The sequence below is a fragment of the Lagenorhynchus albirostris genome, chromosome 12 (assembly GCF_949774975.1).
Source record: "Lagenorhynchus albirostris chromosome 12, mLagAlb1.1, whole genome shotgun sequence".
In the NCBI taxonomy this organism is placed as follows: Eukaryota; Metazoa; Chordata; class Mammalia; order Artiodactyla; family Delphinidae; genus Lagenorhynchus; species Lagenorhynchus albirostris.
In genome coordinates, this window is record NC_083106.1 from 52,001,828 (window position 1) to 52,021,283 (window position 19,456).

At 36.9% G+C, this 19,456-nt stretch overlaps 1 protein-coding gene across 6 annotated transcripts in view; it reads left to right on the forward strand.

Annotated features, from left to right (window-relative positions):
• Positions 1–19,456, forward strand: part of ATG5 (autophagy related 5) — a 120,260-nt gene that overhangs the window by 68,068 nt on the left and 32,736 nt on the right. For 5 of the 6 annotated variants that reach the window (XR_009543852.1, XM_060168004.1, XM_060168003.1 and 2 more), the window contains one exon: positions 739–833. Coding sequence is in view for 5 of the 6 variants with exons in the window: in XM_060168004.1 (XP_060023987.1) it covers positions 739–833 (95 nt within the window). In the remaining variant the exon portion in view is untranslated. The remainder of the gene's footprint in view (positions 1–738; positions 834–19,456) is intronic. The other variant, XM_060168008.1, reaches the window with a different exon arrangement.

Sequence of the window (19,456 nt, forward strand, 5' to 3'; positions counted from 1 at the left end):
GGATGTGGGGGGAGGGCATAATTATTAATGGGTACAGGTTTCTTTTGGGGATGATGAAAATGTTCTGAAATTATATATTGGCAACTCTGAATATGCTAACAACCACTCAGTTAACACTTCAAAAGGGTGAATTTTATGGTATGTGAATTATATATCAGTAAAGTGGGGTTTTTTTTGTTTAAAGCAAGCCTTACATTTTTAAAAAGGAGTTGTTTAATCAGTCTGGGATTAAGCTGCAACTGACAGTTATTTAAGTGTCAGTTTCACATTTCTTTCAAAGCTTGTCCTATAATTTTATCTTTTTTCTGTTTAATGTGTACTGTGTTTGGTATTTTTACTTTGTTTCTTTAAACAATTTGTGGTTAAACTTTAGGTCACTTGAAGCTGTGCCTTTAGTTTAGACAGTAGGAATAGGACCAAGGGAATCGAGACATTCATCTATACCTGATGTTTTTTGCTGTGATAACACCAGTAGTCATAATCTATTTAGAGTTTCTCTTATGAGAAAAAATGTCTATGGAGATATCTAGGAAAAGGAAGCAACAATAATGTAGAAAAAAATAATTTTATATCTTGCTTTATGTTTAGTTATGGAAAGATAAGTTTAAGAAAAATAATACAGAAATAATGCCCTTTCAGAAACTTCTTTTAGAATGGATGCTTAACAACTTTAATCTCTTCATATGAGGTATTAAATTATAATGTTGTTCATTTTTAATGAATAATTTATCATTACAGACAGATTTGACCAGTTTTGGGCCATCAATCGGAAACTCATGGAATATCCTGCAGAGGAAAATGGATTTCGTTACATCCCTTTTAGAATATACCAGGTAGGAAGTAACATTTTTAACAATACCAACTTATGAAAGTCTCGGACATCTTACTTCTTGAAGCACTCTAGTCCAAACTCTTTTCAGTTTGCATAGTAACTGAATAACATTTATTAGGGTTTTCCAGATCTCTTCCTTTTGGTGGCAGTCAAATCAGAGACTGTACTGTGAAATATGTGACTCATTTAGTTGGTGCTCTTTATTTGCAGATTTTGTATTTGCAGATTAGCCTGCTTGCTAAAATTTATTTGCAACCTCAAAGTCAGTACTCAACAGTACTTCCCTGGACATGTGCAGAGTGATGAAAAATTTGCTTTGCCCATGTGCACATTTTCAGTGATGCTGTGCCTTCTTGTTTCTGCTCTCATACTGTAAACAAGTGACTTTTCCCAGTCTATTTAGTGCCGCGTTCTTCACGTTTTTGTGCTTTTCGTTGGTAATTTTGATGTTAAAAATGACTCCCAAGCATAGTGCTGAAGTGCTACCTTTATACAGAAACATACATAAAACAAGGTTATGTATTGATGAGTTGAAGACATGTGACCAGAGACTTGCAGTAACCCTTGTAGTCCCCCTAAGAGCAATGGTTCAGTATTTGTTAATTCAGTCAGTGTTTGCAGTAACTTTATAGAACATAAGTACCACAGATGAGAATCGACTGTATTTGTTTTAGATGATGGGTCCTCAGTGTTGTACAACAAAATAAATAGTAGCGTCTCATTACTGTACACTTTCATGGGGTTAAGAAACTCCATGTTTCTGTAGAGTACTTTAAAACTACCATATATTTCCTATATAGCAATACTGAGTAAATTTTCATTGAATGAATGGTATCCAGAAAGCTAGTTGCCTACGATCATGGAAAAAGCAGTTAAGAATAGGAATTAGAAACACAGTATCACAAACATAGACTCTCATCTAGCAGGCCTTCGATTCAGACTCAAAGAGATTGTGTCATAACTTCTCTCTGTAGCCATTTTTACTATCTAACAGTCTTTACTCATAGTTAACTTCTACAGTTATTTTTTAATCTTTTATAGTGCCATCAGATTAATGTGTGTTCAAAGAGGAAAACAAACTGTCCAATTGAAAAGTAAAAAACAAAAATCCCAATATACTCAAAGAATGAAAAGTTTTTATGACTTAAATAAAGTTGCTTCTCATTTATTTCATTAACATAATGGCAAATAGACTATGTTTAGATCATGGATTCATAATACGTGCAATAGAAATAAAATGAGAAAAATGCCTGATGGAATAAAGACCAGATGATCTAATCAGCCGCACTCCTCTGCTTCCTTTTTTCAGGAAAGTAAAATTTTAATTCCACGAGTCTTTGTTAAGCACAAATATTACCCAGTGGGTTTGGAAATGCCATAATTTATTTATTTATACTTTATCTTATATCATGAAGAATCTGAGGCAATTTACAAGAATATATTTTGTATAGTCACAAAATAGAAAAAGGTTGAAATTTAAAATTAGAGCCACCAAAGATATAAAATGGAAACCCAGCATGAAATGAACTACGCTATGAATAAGTGAGATCGTCAAATTTATTAAAATTGACCTATAAATTTGACCCCAAGCTTCCTTGTAGCCAGAGCAAAGGGGAAGGAAATGTGATGAGATATAACTTTGTTTTTCATTTTATATATGATGAAAACTTACTAGGTCATCAGGAAAGCTGACTTTTCTTGAGCACCACCTAGGAAAGAAATTCTCACATGGCCTCACTTTGAAGGGACAGGGCAATCAATATCCTTTATACCTTACCTACAGTAAAAATATAATAATAGTTTCAGTAAAGCTGCTTCCTAAAGTGTCACTCAGCGATAGCTAAAGACAATGTGTCATAAGCCATGGATCATCCACAGTATAATAGAGACTTGGCGAAGTAATGGGAAGGCTAAGGCAGAATAAAATTTTAGGTTATTTTATGGAAGAATGTGTTTATCAAATAAGAAGGAAAGTAATTGATGGAGCAAGGCAGTTGAGGATTGGGATTAACCAGTAAAGTTTTTAGCCCAAGAGAAGAGAGGTTTGCAGAGACCTGTTAAGGAAAAGGAAGGGAAACATTGTTGCTGCTCACATGAGAGAGTCTCAGTCTTCTCTGTACAGGCAGCAGAGCAGTAGAACAGTTTCGGCAACTGTTAATGTTAAACAGTGTGCAAATAGGACAGTTTCTATATCTGCATAAAATAATGTGAGAAAGGTGGCAGGAAGCCTAGTTGTATGGAGAGAAGAAATGTCTCACGTTACATAAATTGGTACTGACCACCTAGGTATTCCCTAAGAGAACTTCAGCAGTGATTTTACAGAACTAGATTCAGTAGTGATATGCTTTAGTTATTGCACTGAGAAAAGCCAAAACGGAGTCAGATTTTATGGACTAAGTATAGTACTTATAGTGGGTAGGATCCTTTATGTGGTCTGTAAATCTTATAGGGAGAGGCTGCGTCTTCACCATCACTGACATAGATATTGGTGATTAAAATACGGATTAAAAACAGTAACAGGTTATTACGGAATTTTAGAGTGGTCCTGAAGTTTTCTGAGTAGATTTCATTTTTTTTTTTTTTAATGCAGCAGCCCACTTTTGGGTTGAACTTGGAAGGGGTGGGTAGATGGGGATAAGTGATATTGACTCAGGTGGCTTGACTCTGTCCTCCTGGGGACCAGTGGTTATAGCATCACATATTTATGGAAATTCTAAAGCACAGTTTGAAAATCTCTTTATCTAGGCCTGGACAGGTTCAGTGATTTGCCCAAGTTAGGTAATTCTTGATCTAACTAGCACTGTGGATACACTAATACGCTCAACATGCTAGTGATATCTTTGAAGGCAAGGTTAGTTTTTTTTGTTTGTTTGGGCTTTTTTTTTGTTTTTTCCTTTTTAAATCTGTGTAGTAGGATTTATTTAGCATAGTGTTACGTACACTGTAGGTGCTTCACAAGTACTTACTTCGTTGAATCTTGGAATATTAAAAGCACCAAAGATCACATAATTCTGAAGCTGAAAAAAAGACTTTATAGTTCAAATAATCCAAAACTGAAAGAACTAGCTGGCTTTAACAAGGATAGTGCTGTTGTAGTAGTTGAAGAAAACACACTTCTAAAATTAATTCAAATGGTGGGAGAATAGTAGGAGCAAGTGGAAAAGAGCTGTTGGAGGGGTTGCATCCAGAAACAGCGCATGATAGATCAAGATCACAGTTTTGCCTTATTCACCTAGTCTGACAATTTGTGACTTCATGTAAACCTCTCTGAGCTCGCCAAGTTGTCAGATATTTGAGACATAAAGGCCAAAGCAGTTTCCCTTGAAAAACAGGTTTCCTACTAAGAGCACTGCACTAGAAGGGAGGCCTCTGAGGCTCTGTGGGAGGTGTGACACTGACGAGTTGTGTGTCCACAGGCGCTTACTGTCTTGCTGGGCCTTCATTTCCTCATCCACAAAATGAAAAGGGCATGACTGAGTGAATTTATACATCTGGTCGGAATTGTTCTTTAAAGAAGCCATATTACAGGTTTATCTAATTATACCAATGATATTCTTTTTCAAACACTTTATACTCCTGATTTCACAGCAGATTTATTATTTTTACAGTAAGTACAGTTCTTTCCTTTATGGCAGTATTTACCATTCTTTTCTGGGGAATATTGTCAGATATATCCATACCTGTTACTGTCATATCATAACATTAAAAGGATTCAGAGAGAGAATGTGAGAGAGAGAGGGAAAGAGAATGTGTATGTGTGAGAGAGAATGGTTTTCATAAAGTGCTATAATTAGATAGAAAGTGGGAAGCTAGAGAATTCTCAAAATTTGCTTGACAAAACCTGGCTGCCAGGTGGTGACTGTTAGGGCAGAGCTTGCTGCCTGATCTTTCCTCTGTCAAGACAGTGGCAGCTTTTCCTCAAACAGGGAGAGACAGAGCCTCAGGGTTTTTTGTTATTTATCTATTTATTTATTTTTGGCTGCGTTGGGTCTTCGTTGCTGCGCATAGGCTTTCTCTAGTTGTGGCGATGGGGGGCTACTCTTCGTTGTGGTGTGCAGGCTTCTCATTGCGGTGGCTTCTCTTGTTGTGGAGCACGGGCTCTAGGCATGCAGGCTTGTGGCTCGTGAGCTCTAGAGTGCAGGCTCAGTAGTTGTGGCACACGGGCTTAGTTGCTCTGCAGCATGTGGGATCTTCCTGGACCAGGGCTCGAACCCATGTCCCCTGCATTGAAAGGCGGGTTCTTAACTGCTGCGCCACCAGAGAAGACCCTGAGCCTCATGGTTTTATTGGTTCTCTTTATTGACTTTGCTGTTGGCTTTACCCTTATCTGGTTTGGTTCTTACTGGAACTTGATTAAAATTTTAGGCGTGAGATGCATAAGTGAATATAAAAATTTAGGAGACTTAGTTTTTGCCCATTGTCCATTCTCTGGCTTTTTCCATTTCCCTATTTTGTACTTTTGAATCTTCATTCATACCTTGACCAAAGGAAGATGGGATCTGCTTTCTGTTTTCCTTAATTATATGATCTAAAGGTGATACCATATTTCTCCTGTTCTACAGCTGATTAGTTTGTGTGGTTGGGATAGTCTGTTGATTAAGTGTAGCTTTTACTTATGTGGCATTTTGATTAGTCTGTACTTTTCATTTCTTTAATATACTAGATATAGATCTCTGTACTATTTGAGACCTTAAATTAGTAAGTAAATTTAAATAAAACCTGAAAATCCAGGTTTATTAATAAGACAAATAAAGGGCATAATTTTGCTAAACTTTTTTCTTTGCAGCATTCTAATAGAATTCCTGTATAGCAGGGGGTAGAAAGGATAGGACAGCGAGCATGCTTGGGTGAGGCCCATTTTATCTTTGGAAGCCTCAAAACCATCTTAGGATGTAGGGATCATTATCTGATTTTACACTCAGGAAACTGAAGCTGAGGAATTTTTTTTTTTTTTTTTTTTTTTTTTTGCGGAACGCGGGCCTGTCACTGTTGTGGCCTATCCCGTTACGGAGCACAGGCTCCGGACGCGCAGGCCCAGCGGCCATGGCTCACGGGCCCAGCCGCTCCGCGGCATGTGGGATCTTCCCGGACCGGGGCACGAACCCGTGTCCCCTGCATCGGCAGGCGGACTCTCAACCACTGCGCCACCAGGGAAGCCCCAGCTGAGGAATTTTAAATCACTTGCTCAGGGGCACACATATGAAATGTGGAACAACTAGTATCCAGACGTAGGTGAGACTTACAAAGAAAATATAATTTTATTTATAAAAATTAAGTTTACAGAATTTTCAAGACATAAGTGTTACATAAAGTGAAGTCCACTTTGACCAAACCTAGAAAATCTCTAACTGGTGATATTCTTTAAAGGTTGACTTTTATACAGATTGTTGGAAAACTTTAGTTCTTTTTCATCTGTAATTTGATTACCATGGACTCAAAATGACTCTAAATTCAATGATGGAATTTTAGTGGTAAAAGTAAAATAGGTCCAAAAGTAGTTTAGAGATCCATTACAGACCCCAAAATGTGTCATTTCTGTCATTTACATGGCAGTTTACTTTAGCCTCTGTGTTCCTGAAATCCAGGTGCTTCATATTAGCCAGTATTCTAGAGACGAGGTTAATGGCAGGAAGTGCTTCAAAAATGTAACTAAAATGTTATTGAGATAAGCACACGTAAACAGGTGTGATTAAGGAGGATATCTGTTTAAAAAGACTTGTAAAGTGACTGTGAAATCCTTAGGCATTGGTATTTAGGTTGTATAGTAAAAATTAGGCACATAATTTCTGTTTTTCAAGAAGCAGTGGATTCATAACTGTTATCCTACCAATATGCTACATGTATGAAAAGGTTGTCTCATTCATTCATTCAAGTTCATTTGTTCACAGACATTGCATGCTATGCCTAATACTGTGCACAGGGGATGCAAGTGGTTATTAATACGGTACATCATCCTTTAAAAGTTTATAATCTAGAGGTGGAAATAAATTAATCAAATAAGTACACAGGCAAATTTTAAATCACAACTGTGATTGGTGCTGTGAAGGAGAGGTATATAGTGCAATAAAGCCTAATTCCTCTAAGGGGAATCTGATCTAGCTTAATAGGGCAGAGAAGCCTTCTTTGATGAAAGTGTCATGTCTTTTGAGGTCTGACAAGTGGATAGACTTAAGGTAGGCAAAGAGTAATGAGAGGACCTTTGAAGGCAGAGGGGACATTGTAAGTATGAGGACAGCCTGTTGGTCTTGAGCACAGAGTTGGGAGCAAAATAAATATTTTGCTTACTTTTCTTTTGGGTTATTTATCTGATTTAAAAAAAATTATTTTTATAGATATTAACCATTTTTCTGTCAAACACTTTGTAAAAAATAATCACAACTATAAAATTTGTCTTGATTTTTTACGGTATCTTTATGTAAAAAATGTTTACAAACCATTCCATTGGTTTATTTGTATTTTCTTTTCTTTTCTTTTTTTTTTTTTTGCGATACACGGGCCTCTCACTGTTGTGGCCTCTCCCGTTGCGGAGCACAGGCTCCGGACGCACAGGGTCAGCAGCCATGGCTCACGGGCCCAGCCGCTCCACGGCATGTGGGATCTTCCCAGACCGGGGCACGAACCCATGTCCCCTGCATCGGCAGGCAGACTCTCAACCACTGCGCCACCAGGGAAGCCCTATTCGTATTTTCTTATAACAGTATTATTTTTATTTGATTTTAGTCTTCTGATATCTGCTGGGACAATTCACCCCTTACCTTTTTTTCAGTCTTTTCATGCTTAATAAGTGGAAATACATTTCTGTTTTAATTTTGGTAGAATTCACCTTTTTATATCATTAAATCTTCCTATATAAGAACATGGTACATCTTTGTTGTTTGTTTTTGTTTTTGGCTGCATTGGGTTTTCGTTGCAGTGCGCGGGCTTCTCATTGTGGTGGCTTCTCTTGTTACGGAGCACGGGCTCTAGGCGCGCGGGCTTCAGTAGTTGTGGCTCGTGGGCTCTAGAGCGCAGGCTCAGTAGTTGTGGTGCACGGGCTTAGTTGCTCTGCGGCATGTGGGATATTCCCGGACCAGGGCTCGAACCCATGACCCCTGCGTTGGCAGGCGGATTCTTAACCACTGCGCTACCAGGGAAGCCCAGGGACATCTTTCTTATTCAGATTTTGTTTTATGTTCTCAAATAGGCCCTGTGCCTTTCTTTTTAATTTATTTCTAGGTGTTTTTTAGATTTTGTTTTTCTTTATTTCATTTCCATTTCTAGATATTTATTTATGGCATCAACCCCAAAAACAACACCTCTTGCTGTCATTTTTATCAGCCATTTCTTGTTTGCTTTATCACATTGCTAGTATTGCATTGCCAAGACAGTATTGAAAATAAATGTTACTAGCAGGAATTCAGCCTTTTTTCCCAGCTTTTTCCTTAGCCTTTGGGGATCCATAGGCTCGTTGGTCCTTAGGCTCATGTCCACCCAGAGGGGAGAATATTGCAGAGGGTTTGTAGCTCCTCCATGTAGGTCCTCCCTGCCTACTCACCCCAATAGGTGCCTTAGCTCAGGAGAGCCACTGTGTTGGGTATGAGATAGATTTGGGAGTAGAAGGGGGAGGGGGAAGCGTTAAGCTTCCATGCTCCCAGAATCCTCTCCATGTATAGTTGTTATTATGCTGTTTTTTCATGTAAAGAATTATATGGCGGTAATCCTTGGGGCAAGGTGTCTAATACTTAATTCACACTCTAGCTGTGGCGGTACATGCTACAATGAATATTAAGACATCTGTGCTTAAAAACAGGATTTGTATCTCATATGTAAAGACAAGAAAGTAGAGAATGGATGCTCAGTTCTCAAAATAACTTCACTTCTGATCCAAGTGAAGGTAACAGTTATAAAATGATAAATAACCTGCAAGTTGAAGGCATATCATTCATTTTCACCTTTCTATATATAAATTTAAGGTGAGCTTATGAAGTTAATTTCTTTCCAGAGTATTTTTTTTTCTCTCTCTCTTTCTTTTTTTTTTTTTGCGCTATGCAAGCCTCTCACTGTTGTGGCCTCTCCTGTTGCGGAGCACAGGCTCCGGACGGGCAGGCTCAGCGGCCATGGCTCACGGGCCCAGCCACTCCGCGGCATGTGGGATCTTCCCGGACCGGGGCACGAACCCTTGTCCCCCGTATCGGCAGGCGGACTCTCAACCACTGTGCCACCAGGGAAGCCCTCTCTTTTTTTTTAATAGATCTTTATTAGAGTATAATTGCTTCACAATACTGTGTTCGTTTCTGTTGCACAACAAAGCAAATCAGCCATATGCATACACATATCCCCTTATCCCCTCCCTCTTGAGCCTCCCTCCCATCCTCCCTATCCCACCCGTCTAGGTCATCACAAAGCACCGAGCTGATCTCCCTGTGCTGTGCTGCTGCTTTCCACCAGCCAGCTATTTTACATTCAGTAGTGTATATATGTCCATGCTACTCTCACTTCGCCCCAGCTTTGCCCTCCCACCCCATGTCATCAAGTCCATTCTCTATGTCTACCTCTTTATTCCTGCCCTGCAACTAGGTTCATCAGTACTGTTTTTTTTAGATTCCATATATATGTGTTAGCATACGGTATTTGTTTTTCTCTTTCTGACTTCCTTCACTCTGTATGACAGACTCTAGGTCTATCCACCTCACTACAAATAACTCAATTTCGTTTCTTTTTATGGCTGAGTAATATTCCATTGTATATATGTGCCACATCTTCTTTACCATTCATGCGTCGATGGACATTTAGGTTGGTCAGAGTATTTTAAACATTTATTAAACAGCTAAGGAGAATTTCTTCTTTAGTAAGCGCAGAGAAGAAGTTGAGCCTCTGTACTGTGCTTATATCTTTGTGTTCATCACAATGCCATACACATAATAGGTGCTCGGTAAATACACAAACTGTATAACAAACTAAGGAAGGTCTCATTATCTATGAAGGTGGTGGTCATTCTGGTCTCATAATAAATTAGACTGTAACATTCATACCATACATTTTTACTACAGAATTCTGGGCTGGATTTTCTGTTGAGTAAACTATCATTCTCTACTGTTGCCCTAACCACTCTCAACCACTGTGCCACCAGGGAAGCCCTTTGTTCTTCTTAAGATTGCTTTGGCTATTCAGGATCTTTTGTGGTTCCATATCACAAAATTTTAGGATCAGATATTCTAGTGGGTTATTTTTTTGAGATCTAATTCACATCCATAAAATTCACCCCTGTAAAGTGTACAGTTTTAGTATTTCACAGTTGTGCAGCCATCACCACTATCTAATTTCAAAATATTTTCATCACCTCAAAAAGAAACTCCATACCATTAGTAGTCATTTCTCTTCCCTCCTCTCCCTGGCCCCTGGCAACTACTAATTTACTTTCTGTTTCTGTGGATGTGCTATATGGACATATAAATGGAATCATATCACCCATTAGTAGTCACTTCTCTTCCCTCCTCTCCCTGGCAACTACTAATTTACTTTCTGTTTTTGTGGATGTGCTACATGGACGTATAAATGGAATCACATCATATGTGTCTTTTTGTGTCTGCCTTCTTTCCTGTGGCATAATATTTTCAAGGTTCATCTGTCTTGTAGCATGTAGTACTGCATCATTTTTTTAACTAAGTAACATTCCATTGTATGGATACATCACATTTTGTTTAACCATTCATCGGGTTGATGAATATTTGGGTGGTTTCCACTTTAGGGCTGTTATGAAGAAAGCTCCTATGAACATTTATGTACAAATTTGGGGGTGGGCATATGTTTTCACTTTTCCTGAGTATATACCTAGGAGTGGAACTGGTGGGTCATATAATAACTCCACATTGAGCCTTTTGAGGAACTGCCATATTGTTTTCCAAATTGGTTGCACCATTTTACATTCCCACCAGCAATGAATGAGGGTTTCAGTTTCTCCATGTCCCTGCCAACACTTGTTATTGTACATCGTTTTGATTAGTTATCCTAAGTGGATATGAAGGGGTATTTCATTATGATTTTGATTTGCATTTCCCTAATGACTAATGATGCTGAGTGTCTTTTTATGTGCTCACTGACGGTTTATATATCTTCTTCGGAAAAATGTCTCTTCTTTGCTTATTTTTAAATTGGGTTGTCTTTTCATTGTTGAGTTGTAAAAGTTCTTTATATATTCTGGATCCTAGACCTTTACTAGATATATGCTTTATAAATAGTTACTTCTGTTCTGTGGGCTGTCTTTTTACTTTCGTGGTCATGGCCTTTGAAACACAGAAGTTTTTAGTTCTGATGAAGTCCAGTTCTTTTTGTGTTGTTGTTACTTATGCTTTTATGTTATCATATCTAAGAAAACCTTGCCTAATACTAAGTGATGAAGATTTCCTCTTATGTTTTCTTCTAAAGTTTTATAGTTTTGGTTCTTTCATTTAGGTGTTTGATCCATTTTGAGTTAATTTTTTGTATATGGTGTAAGGTAAAGGGGTCCAACTTCATTCTTTTGTATGTACATATTCCAGTTCTCCCAGCGTGATTTGTTGAAGACTTCTCTTTCTCTCATTGGATTGTCTTAGCACTCTTGTTGAAAATTAGTTGTCCACAATGTGTGGATTTGTATCTAGAGTCTCAATTCTATTCCACTGATTATATGTCTGTTCTTGAATTCTGTAGCTTTGTGTAGTAAGTTTTGAAATCAAGAGGTATGAGTCCTCCATCTTTTTTTTTTCAAGATTATTTTGGCTATTCTGGATCTTCTGCATTTCCATATGAATACTAGGATCAGCTTGTCAGTTTCTACCAAAAAAAAAGACACTTAGGATTTTGATAGGAATTGTATTCAATATGTAGATCAATTTCTGGAGTACTGCTATCTTTTTTTTCTTTTTGGCTGCACCACACAGCTTGCAGGATCTTAGTTCCCTGACCAGGGATCGAACCTGGGCCCACAGCAGTAAAAGCCCATGTCCTAACCACTGGACTGCCAGGGAATTCCCTGGAGTATTGCTATCTTAACAAACAATATTAAGTCTTCCAATCAGTAAACACAGGATTTTTTCCCATATATGTAGGTCTTCAATGATGTTTTGTAGTTTTCAGTGTACAAGTTGCCCACTTCTTTTGTTAAATTTATTCCTACGTAATTTTTTCTTTTTGATCCAGTTTTTATTATCATTTTTGGACTTTTTGCTAGTGTGTATAAATAGTATTGATTTTTTTGTATATTGATCTTGTCCAGTAGCCTCATTGAACTTGTTTCTTACTTCTAACAGTTTTGGGGGGGTTTTTTTGTTTGTTTTTTTTTTTACTGCTGCTTCCTTAGAATTTTCCATATAGAAGGTCATGTCACTACAAATGGAGATAGTTTTACTTCTCCCTTTCCAGTTTGAATGCCTTTTACTTCTTTTTCCTGCCTCATTTCCCTGACTAGAACCTTCAGTACAGAATCAAAATAAAAGTGGCAAAAGCAGACATCCTTGTTTTATTCCTGATCTTAAGGGGGAAGAAAGCTTACAGTCTCTCATTATTGAGTATGATGTTAGCCTGTAAGTTTCTCTTATATGCCCTTTATAAGATTGAGTTCTGTTCCCTATATTTTGTTGAGTATTTTTATCATGAAAGGGTGTTGGATTTTGTCAGGTGCTTTTTCTGTGTCTATTCAGGTTCTTATGTGGGTTTTTCCCCTTTATTCTATTAATACGATGTATTGCATTGCTTGATTTTCTTTGTTGAACCAACCTCGTATTCCTGGGATAGATACCAGTCAGTCAGATTATATAACATATGTAGCTGGGTTTGGTTTGCTGGTTTCTTTCTTTTCTTTTTTTTTTTTTTTAATTTATTTACTTTTTAAAATTTTTAGCTGCTTTGGGTCTTTGTTGCTGCATGTGGGCTTTCTCTAGTTGCAGCGAGCAGGGGCTACTCTTCATTGCTGTGCGCAGGCTTCTCTTGTTGCGGAGCACGGGCTCTAAGTGCATGGGCTTCCGTAGTTGCAGCACGCGAGCTCAGTGGTTGTGGCTCACAGGCTCTAGGTGCTCAGCTCAGTAGTTGTGGTGCATGGGCTTAGTTGCTCCGTGGCATGTGGGATCTTCCTGGACCAGGGCTCGAACCCGTGTCCATTGCATTGGCAGGTGGATTCTTAACTACTGTGCCACCAGGGAAATCCAAGTTCGCTGGTTTCTTGTTGAGGATTTTGTGTCTATATTCATAATGATTGTTGGTCTCTAGTATTCTTATCTTGTATGTCTTCATCTGGTTTTGATATCCGGGTAATACTGGCCTCATAGAATGAGTTGGGTAGTGTTCCCTCTTCTAGTTTTTGGAAGAGTTTGTGAAGGATTCGTGTTAAATCTTGAAATAATTGGTAGAATTCACCTGGGAAGCCATCTGGTTCTGGGTGTTTCTTTGTGGGAAGTTTTAAAAATTAATAATTCAGTCTCTCAACAGTTTTTGCCAGTGTTCTCATTGCTTTTATGGAAGATAGGCTATTTGAAGTCCTTACTCCATCATTACTGATGACATCACCACTTCTAATAATTCTTAACCTCCAAATTTAGATAGGTGGATTTTGTAGAAATTTGGGAAAGAGAATAAAGACTGAGGAGTTTTCTAAGGTTTTTTTTTTAATCTGTTCTTTCTAATTATTTCTAAATACAAAAATTTTAACTTAACGTATTGCTTAAGAACATGAATATTGCTATAAATGATAGATGATTCTTACTTTTTCTAAAAGTTGTCTATCCTTGATTATTTTGGAATTTTTTTTCTACATAGGTTCTCCAGTAAAGAACTTTGAAAAATTTGTAGGAATTGAATCTGTAACTTTCATTAATATACCAAGTGGTTAAGATGGAGAAGTTTTGTTTAGGGAAGTATATCCCAGTTAGCTGTGATTTGGGGCATTCACTTCACATCTCTGGACCTCAATTTTATCATTCGTAGAATAGGGATAATAATATTTCATAGGGTTGTTAATGAAAATTAAATGTAATACTTTTTGATATTATGCCTGGCACATAGGAAATAATTTACAAATTATTTGCTGTAATTATTATTAGATTTTATTGCTATGAATTATCTTATCAGTGATGATAGGGATTGCCATACCCCCTATGACTACTATAACATATGTGACAAATAGTTCACTCCATTTATCAATATATTTCTGGTCTTAGTGTAGTCTTCTCTGTGAGGCTCTGTCTGGTCCCCCAAATCTATTACTCATTACTGCCAAGTACTCACATAACCGACTCTTTCTGTTTCAGTTCCCTATTTCTTTACCACTTTCTTTCAATTTTCTAGACAAAATACCTTGGAATCTCTTTTGATTAGTTTCTTAGAATTGTACAGTACCAGAACCATTTGCATTTATCACTTTCTTGCCATTTGCACTAATTTCAGTTACTGTTAATTTGATTTTCATGAAACAAAGCTAGACTCCTACCAAATAACATCATGTATTGTTCCCCAAAACATGCTTGATATTTTTATTTTCTTACTCTGTTCACTCCTGCTGGGAATAGCCCCTATTCCCAGAATGCTTCTTAACGCAGCTCAAATGTCACTTCCCCCAAGAAGTCTTTCTTGATTTCTCTGTATGTGCCCCAACTCTTCATACCATGTATAAATTATTTCTTCTTTCTCTGAATTTTGTTTTAAAACATTCCCTTCTGCCTCTTATTATGGCAAATGTAATTATACATTAGGAGGAATCCTTAGGAATCATCTAATTCAGCCCCCTAATTTTAGAAAGCTTGCACAAAACTCTTGCCCAGATGTTCAGCTGGATACTTAATGGCAGAGACAAGAAGAGTAGAACTTGAGTCTTGGATTTCCAGCCTGGTTCTTTTTCTGCATGCAACATTGTAATGTAGGCATTTCTTAAGCTATTTTGCAGTATTTCACCATGGATCTGTTGAAGTCTATGTGATTTCTCTGTAAGATGTAACCTGTGAATTACTGGAGGTCAAGGAATTGTTTCATTTCTCTCTGTATCTTTATAGAGGTTTCTTAGAGACTGTTTCCTGCTAGAATGAATGAATGAATAATACTTTGCTTTAGAATTAATTAATATTCTTAATGTAAGATTCTAATGATATTCCCTTAGACACCTTTTAAAAGAAATTGGTAAATTGAGGCCTGTAGGGGGCAGCCCAACACAGCAGATTTTGATTGCCCTTGCTAAATAAGCTAGCTACTACTGTCTGGGATTGTTTTAGTCTTAAATTGCTTCCTATGTGGATTTTTGAAAAATGAAAGCAACTATTAATTATAAGCTTATTTGGCGGGTATATTTTTTTAAAATTGTCTTGTATAAGAATGGGAACTTTTTGATGCAGATGATTTGCTGTTTTGTTTTTAAGGCATTGGATATATAGTAGAGCTTCTTAAAAATTTGCTTCGTTTATTAATTCCAAAATAACACAGATAATGTAATGGCAAATGTTGTCCTTAATTTATTGTTAAAGAAGTTAAAATATGCAAATTAATAGTATTATCCCAAAGTACTAAAGTTATTATTAAATGAAGTCAACATTTTCTTATTACTAATTTGTTACACTAAGCTAAGTCATTGTTTCATTTAATATTTTCAAGAATAAAAAACATTGCTGGTAATTAAAGTAAGCTATAGAGAAACACCAATAATAGCTAACATTTATTGAGTACTTTGTGTGCCAGGTACTATTTGAAATACTACTTTACATGTATTAGTTCATTTACTTCTCACTAGAGTCCTCTGGGACATATGCTGGTACTGTCCCTATTGTATGGATGAAGTAATTGGTTGGTTATTGAAAATTGCCTAGGGTCACTCAGGAAGTGGAAGAGCTGGGGTTTGAACCCAGGAAGTCTGGCTCCAGAGCTCTCACTCTTAATCACTATTCCTTTGATACATTGTTGAGTTCATTGCTTTTAGTTTCTTACTCCTTTCTATCACAACTTTCCATTTGAGACTGTTTTCCAGTTTTTACACACATCAGGCTACTTATTACTCCACCCTTTCTGTTGCTTCCTGCCTTCAGTCCTTTTTTACTTCTTCTTCTTCTTCTAATAGAGAAAATGCATGGACAGAAAGTAAAAACATGACATCCTCCCTTTAGTGTGAAGAGATTGAAACAGATAGCTAAAGCTGTGCGGTTTTCTCTTTTATTTACAGAATGTTCTTTTTCCAGTTACCAATTAAGTGATTTTTAGTGATCACATTAAAGCATAAACTCTCAAATTTAGGAATAGAATGAACTTCACTCTCCTGCTTAAGCATGTAGTACTATGGGGTAATTTTAAGAACTGAAGGATTAAATACCTCATTTTAAAAAGATAGACAGGGCTTCCCTGGTGGCACAGTGGTTGAGAGTCCGCCTTCCGATGCGGGGGACACGGGTTCGTGCCCCGGTCCGGGAGGATCCCACATGCTGCGGAGCGGCTGGGCCCGTGAGCCATGGCTGCTGAGCCTGCGCGTCTGGAGCCTGTGCTCCGCAACGGGAGAGGCCACAGCAGTGAGAAGCCCGCATACTGCAAAAAAAAAAAAAGGCAAATTTTGATAAGATGGTCTTAATTATTTCACTAAAAATTATATTTTAGATCCCTCCATAAAAAATTATTAGTTTAATAACATGCTTATATTTTATTATGGTATTCTAATATATGTAAAAATTAACATTACTGTCAGTTATTCTTGTGTATTTTCTTTCTCATTCTCTCCTTTTGATAATTTCAACTCTCCTTAAACACTCTGAGAATATGAGTAGATATGGTAAAAATAAGTTGAACTCCAGTCAGTTTGAAATTTGAAAAAAGCTTAGGTTAACTGTGAGATGACATAAAAAATTATAATTTGGCTAAAATGAAAATAGAGTTGTTTCATACCTAAGTATTCAATAGTATTTATATCACAAAATAAGATCTTGGTGTATAACTCTTTGAAGAAAATATTTTCAATTCAAGTTTACTCCTTGGTTTATTATTATTATTTATTTATTAAGGCACCTCATATTACAGGTAATATTTGGGTTTCTTGGAGGAATTGTCAACCATATGCCATGGATAACCTACACCTTAGGATGGTCAGCTGCTGCTTTAATGGGTTGATTTACAGCCTTCCCATCTTTTTCTAACTGACATGGGTTTTAGTTTCCTGATTTACTGCTGGCCTAATGAGGTCTTGGCAGATGTTAAGCTCAGTCCCTGTCTAAAGAATGTTTTTTTCCTTCAGAAAGTTTTCTACTACCCATATCATCTGTGTGTGTCGTTATCACATTTTTCTTTCAGTCCCTTTCCATCTCAGAGAATGCCAGCATCCAGAAATGATGCCCTATAGAGTGATCATTTAATCTATTGACAATTTCATGGTGTAAGAAAATTTGCTTAATCACTTATCTATTCCAATAGTGAAAACTACCTTCTGATTTTTTTTTCCTGTTCTTCTCATAAATGATTTTCATATAACAGGCCAGAACACACAACACCTGTCTGTTAAGAACAGAATTACTAGGCTTTGATTCTTAGTAGTGGTTCCTTCTTTTGGGTAAATATGAGAATTGCTTTTGGTCTAATTACTCATACTTTTAAAATAACTACTTACTAATAATTTCAAGTAGGTAATGTATGTGTGATTATTTAGGAATATTAGAAGGAAAAACCAATATAAAAATACACAGGCTAATATCTTATTCTTTATTTCTGGCCTGAACCTAGAAAATTTTGTTTGGCATTTTATATCCTGGTATATTACTCTTTGATGAAGTTTGTGTCTTAGTTGTTGGGTCATACCCATTTTTTTGTTTTTTTTCCTTAAATTTTGTTTTTAATTTTCAAGGTTTTGGGGGGGTTTATATATTTTTGCTTTGTGATCCATGCAGGTCGTTTATAATAATAAGACAAGTATTAAGGAGATCATGTAAATACAGAGATATATGTGTAGATATATTGATGCATGCATCAATTGTATTGCTATTACATATAGATGCAGATCTTGATATATACATATTTGAAATTTCTAAATTGTTGGCTAGGCAAGTTGCTCCTTTTGCAGATCGATTGTGATATATTAAAATGTTAATTCTCAGTTAAGAAATATAATCTAAACTATACTAAACAGTCAATTGCGTTATCTTTTGATGCCTTGGGAGCACTTTATAGAATATATCTTGTCTCAAACAGGATGTGTCTCTCAAAGGTCTGTTTCAAACAACCCTGTAAATGTAAAGGAATGTCAATGCTGGTTCAAAGAGCCACTGTTTGAGTGGGTAGTGGATAGGAGGGCTCTCTAACAATGGAATGATGAGTCTTGATCACAATTAAGTTCAACAGGATTGGATCTACATTTGGCAGTCACATGAGGAGACCATATGTCTACCTTGGGCGTGATCTTTTCATGAAAGTCACCTATCTGTTGTGACACAGTTATGTACACGACTTAAATTAATTAAAATCGTATGAACTGTAAAATTCATACAATTTTGAAATTGTATGCATTGTAAAATTCATACAACTTTTGAAATTGTATGAATTGTAAAATTCATACAGTTGTGAAATTGTATGAATTAGTAAGCTGAGGATTTCAAATGATTATTGAATTCACTGATGAGTGATTTGTGTATTAGATGTGTGGCTGAGTTAATGTGCACAAAACTTTGAGAAGTCAAACTAATATGTTACTTATTATTAAACTTCATTAACCATATTTTACACCATATTAAATCTGTCTTCAAAACATTCATGTAAATGGATATTACATTTCAAATGTAGAAAATTAACAAACTAAGAAATAACATGTCCTCAAAACTAAACACTCAAAATGTTAAGAATACATACTGCCTTGGATTTCTGTTTGTCTAGGTATTTCAAAGCATAGATAAGAGAAACGTTGGTTATTTCATGTATATGAGAAGAAAGAATTTCTCCTGTTAGTTTAAAATTTGAAAGAAATAATGTATTTCAGTAGGCACTTCTGTCCTTTAAGTCTTTCCTTCCTTTCTTTTCTTTTCCTCCTCCATTTCTTTTTCTTCATCTTTCTGTCCCACCTTTTTCTTTTACAGAACCCCTCCTTTTCTCTGCCTCACTAATCTGAGAAGTTTTTACTATGTAATAAGCATTTCCTTTTTCTTTTTTTTGCGGTACGCGGGCCTCTCACTGTTGTGGCCTCTCCCGCTGCGGAGCACAGGCTCCGGACGCGCAGGCTCAGCGGCCATGGCTCACGCGCCCAGCTGCTCCGTGGCATGTGGGATCTTCCCGGACTGGGTTACGAACCAGTGTCCCCTGCATTGGCAGGCAGACTCCCAACCACTGTGCCACCAGGGAAGCCCAGCATTTCCTATTTTAATTAAAGTTTTGAAGTTTACTTTTAAAAGCAGAGCTTTACTAAAGGAAAAATACCTCTATTAGCTTATATTTAAAATCTTTTTCATCATGATGAGGGTAATTATCTGTTACTTCTAAGAAGTAAGCCACAGCTAATTTCTGACTGCATACATGTTTAAAGTAACTTAGCCTTGGGACAGTTCTGACGTCTGCTTGTGTAATGCAGCATTCGTACTCTTCACTAGGTGTTCATTTTAGCTACAGATGCTTCATATTAAACAGGGTAGAGTAGCTTTCAAAAGGATCTACACATCAAAGTATAACTAGAAC